This window comes from Echinops telfairi, unplaced genomic scaffold (assembly GCF_000313985.2).
Source record: "Echinops telfairi isolate 266 unplaced genomic scaffold, ASM31398v2 ScPeMD7_7424;HRSCAF=8462, whole genome shotgun sequence".
NCBI classification, from domain to species: domain Eukaryota; kingdom Metazoa; phylum Chordata; class Mammalia; order Afrosoricida; family Tenrecidae; genus Echinops; species Echinops telfairi.
In genome coordinates, this window is record NW_022111324.1 from 81,114,077 (window position 1) to 81,118,785 (window position 4,709).

Here is a 4,709-nt window from a genome sequence, read left to right on the forward strand (position 1 = left end):
GTATTTATCTATGGTGTAATTTGTTTTTCCCACTAAATTGCAAGCTCTGTGAAAACATGGAGGACCAAGCTCATTTCCATAGCCCCAGCAACTAGCATATACCTTGATTTATAATCCTCAGTAAATTGTGAATTAATTTTGCTTCTCAAATTTCTTTTTTCCATTCCCCCATGCAAGGGGGACATCTATGGAAAATAGTTATCTTTTAATTACATTTTCCACAATCTTTTTAAGTCCCTTCATTTAAGACAGACTACAAACTGTTTCAGATTCCCACAGTATCTCACTGATCCTCAGTTTCCTTATCTGTAAAAACATGTTATTTTGTCATTAAGATCTCTTATAAACTTCAAAAATTCTATTCTTTTTAAGTATTAAACACACACATACAAACATAATCATAGAATAAAACTCTATACATGTGAAGAAATACATTTTCCCATACAGATAAGTAAATGTGTCTATCTATTTGTAAGTCAATGCTTTCTTCTGCCATGCACAGGTAGTAGCAATAAACATGAAGAAACAACCCAGAAAAGTACTTCTATAAATACTATTAATTGAGGGTCTGGCAAATAGAAGGCACACACATATATTAGAATTAATAAGTGATAAATACTGATAAATCTATTATTTTCCAGATTTCTCTAATACTAAAGAATTAAGAGAAAAGGGCACTCTTAAAAAAAACCCAGCATAATAAACATATTACATTTTTATAAACTTCCAGTGTTCTCATAAGATACAGCTAGAGATAAGAAAGACTCAAGATGGTACTTCTCATATAGGAGAGTATTACACCACATGTCATCACTATTTTCACTCTGGAATTTTCTAACCAAGCATAAGAAAACTGCATTTCAGATATTAACTTCCTTATAACATACAACTTCCTTATAACATACTGAAAACTTTTTACTGAAGAATTACCAAAAAATATCAGTTATGAATTTTTACAGTAAATAGCACCCACGGAGTCAATAAGTCTTCAGATTTAATAACAGAAATGCAACACTATCTTAAGTAATACCTACCCTTCCAGGAAGAACAACTGCTTTAACCACTCTTGATGTACCAAGGTCATAAAGACAGAGAACACTCCCTTCTGCTTCTTCTAATCCAATTAGCAATCCAGCTCTCTTCTGCCAAGAGAATTCTTTCACAGCTAGGATTATAGGAGGTTGGTCACTTATTCCATTAAATCTATATGCAGACAGCCGCTCTCCTGTTACAGAGTTTACTACCTCAAGTTGTGGACCACAGGCCAAACAAGCAAGTCCACTTTTTCCTAGAAAGAAAAAAAAGATACAGATTCAAAAAATACTGTTTGTATACACAAAACTAAGTAGCAGTTAGCTCTTTCACATATAAACAAAATGTCACCTATCCCAAAAGTGAGATCTTATTATTTATACAAGTCCTCAAATGAATTTGAATAATAAAAAAGGGCAACCAATACTGCAATAACAAAAATAACCATTCAGTACATGCTGTATGCCTAAATACACTGACATTTATTCCTCATGGCAAATTAATGTAGAGATAAAACAAATAAAGTTTGACATGGTAAAAACAACTTGCCCAAAGTCACACAGCTATAAAACAGGAGAACCAAAGTAGATCCCAAGTATGCCTCCAAAACTCATACTTCGACTACTACATCTGAAAAGGATTTAAACAAGGAGTTAAAGATACAACACATGATTCTCAACTGAGAAGACAAAACTAGACAAAACAGCAAAATGAAGTACTACTAGAAGTCCTTCTGCACGCAACTTAAAATCAAGGTAGGGTTTTAAGTAGGGACTTGATAGCCTGGTTTATTTTTCAAATGCAACACCAGCTGCTATGCAGACAATGCATAATGCCAGGGATGGAGTGGGGAAGGGCTGCATAGAGTGAAAGTAGGGAGAAGATATTTGACTATAGATAAAGTGGACTGACTGCAGATTCATTTTAGAGGTAGAAATAAAGGAACTGGATAATAAATTCAAAAAGGTAAGTAAAACAGAGAAAAACTAAGAATGAATCCTAAATTTTTGCTAAAGTACCTTTTATTATTAAATTTGAAATTCATGATACATCCAAGTGAAACATCAAGTACACAGTTAAATATACTAAATTACGGCTAAGAGAAGGCTATATAGTATAAGAAAACGGCACAATGGAAATCCACACTGCTGGAGTTAAAACGGGATTTTTGCCACTTGCTGTATGTGTGATACTGACTAAGTAAGTGGTGTTCAAGGTTTGCAGAGATTTGGAAACTTTAGAAGGGTGTAGGAGGGCAAAGGAAACTGTCATGAAGGCATGATTAGCAGTATATCAATACACTACAGATTTAGGAGAGACTAGAAGAGGGAACAGGACGATGATGGTGACATGTATATACTATGTCAGAAGAGCTTAGAAGATGGGTCCAGAGACTACCAACAATGGCAGTCAGAACCTGACTCCAGACCATGGGTCCGCAGAGTGGCAGTTTCTACAGAATGCTGCTCCCAGGGCTGCTGAGCAAACAGGGTGAAGGTAATCAATTTTCTAACGAATGAACTCTGCCCGAGGGCAAAATTGTTCACTTTCCCGGTTAAAGGTCACAAGGAATTCAATGGAGGATTAATCCACAGGAAATCTGCAAATAGATTTTGGGCTTTTATTTTCATCCTTATAGACTCCTGCAAACTTAGTGCTCAGAATTTACACTCTTAATGCAATATCCATGTGAATAGGACTGAAAATGGGTAAATGACTGATGTCGCATCACTTTGCTGACTTCTTGCTGGAAGTCTTCTGCATATCACTCACTTATATGAAATGTAAGCTATCTTATCTAATATAAGGCCTTTTAAAATCAGATTTTTCTTTTCTAATCCCAGTAATTTACTGATTCGAAAAAAGGGTGTGTACTATTTCTACCTCTCAAATATAGGCACTACTTAAATACATCAGGATTTTTAATAAGGAAAAATGAACTAGCCTACTATCCATTCCCAATCAGATTCCCTAAAAATATACATATACATTTTTCTAAGTCCATTCAACTCAAGTCATGTTCTTCTTCCACATTAAAAAACTTCAGTACACAAATGTACCCCCCCAAAACCGGAATATTTCCCCCCTCAAAAGCTGTATTTAATTTTTACAAAACAATCTTATCACCTTCAAAGTACTCTCCATTACACTTAATACATTTGTCAAATCTTCAAGTCCATTCTTGGAAACATTTTTCGAACTCATCTGTTTGGATTGCTGACAGTACTTCCCTTGGCTTTTTTCTTCACCTCTACATTTTCAAATCCCTGTCCTTTTATGTCACTCTTCATTTGAAGAAATAAAAATAAGTTGCTCAGAGCAAGTTCAGGGGAGTTAGATGTGTGGGGCAAGAGAGGCATGACTTTTTTTTGACAAAAATTCACACACTGAGAAGGCTGCATGAGCAGGTGCATTGTTGTGGTGGCAAAATCAGTCCCCCTCTGCCACAAATCAGGCCTTTTTGGGTCACACACGGTTATGCAATCTTATCAGAACCTCTAAATAGAAAGCTTGATTAAAATGCACATCGAGTTGACATTTTTGTCTAAAGGGAAGTTGAAGGACGTGTCCAAAACAAGGTTTGTCATCAATCGACATTTCACCTATTTTGAAATGAGAAAACCACTTGTACACTTGAGTTTTTCCCATAGTGCTGTCCTTGTAAATTGTGTTCAACATCACAACCGTTTCTACAACACCCCCCACCCCTGCTCCAAAAGCAGGAAACAAAATTTCACAGCTGCTTGCTGTTCTCTTAAATGGGCCATCACAAAAAACAAGGTTCAAGCTTTCATGAAAAACTTCACTGTGACCAGAGAGCACCTTCCCACGCAGTGCCACTGGGTGCACTAACTCAGAGCAAGCTGCTCATGTTCACCCATTATGTTCCTGGTTGTTGTTTTTTTTGTTTTTTGCTTTCCCGTACCTCTTCCTAAGCTTATTACCCATTTACCTTATTTACTTTAAAAGTTTGTAAATCATCAGCAACATTGTTTTACCTGCAGCAAATTTTCCACGAAGCACAGATTCTAGTGTTATTTCATCTTCTCCAAGGGCTTGAATAGTTACTTCTGGGAATAGTAGGAGTCCACTAGTCACTTGAGCTGTTAAGTCTCGCATACTTTCTCTGAAATATTTTTAAAAAGATAACATTATTAACAGTAGATTTGTATTACCCTATACTTAATGTCCAAATTGGGGGGGGGGGAGGTCAACTCACAAAAGTAACATAACTAAAGCTAAAATCTGGGTCCAAGGTATATGCTCTGTATAAGAAAATATTTCCCAAACAGCCATAGGAAATATCCAGCTATCTAAAAGAAATACATTATTCCCAAAATTCTTTGAAAACTGCTTCAGAACACTTCATCTCATTGCCCCCAACCTACTTTCAAAGAACTTTACTTACTCTAGGAAAAATTGCCTAACTGGTAAAAAGTTTTGAAAAGGTCCATGAAAATTGTTCAAACCCATAGTAACTTCAGAAATTGAGTTCTGTATTTTTGCAATTTTCTTTCATTTCAACATATATAGAATAATATGTACATATAGAATCATGTAATAATTAAAAATGTTGGTTAAATTACAAAAATACTTTTAAAAAAAGTATTTTATTGGGGGCTCATACAATTCTTATCACAATCCATACATACATCCATTGTGTCAAGCACATATGT

The 4,709-nt window shown here is 35.4% G+C and overlaps 1 protein-coding gene across 1 annotated transcript in view; it reads right to left on the reverse strand.

The window, feature by feature from the left end:
* The window catches only part of AHCTF1 (AT-hook containing transcription factor 1), an 84,162-nt gene that overhangs the window by 69,836 nt on the left and 9,617 nt on the right, over positions 1–4,709 (reverse strand). The window contains exons 2-3 of the mRNA XM_004699964.2: positions 4,032–4,159; positions 1,035–1,288 (exon numbers count right to left, since the gene is read on the reverse strand). Of these exons, the coding sequence (XP_004700021.1) occupies positions 1,035–1,288; positions 4,032–4,152 (375 nt within the window). The 5' untranslated portion in view covers positions 4,153–4,159. The remainder of the gene's footprint in view (positions 1–1,034; positions 1,289–4,031; positions 4,160–4,709) is intronic.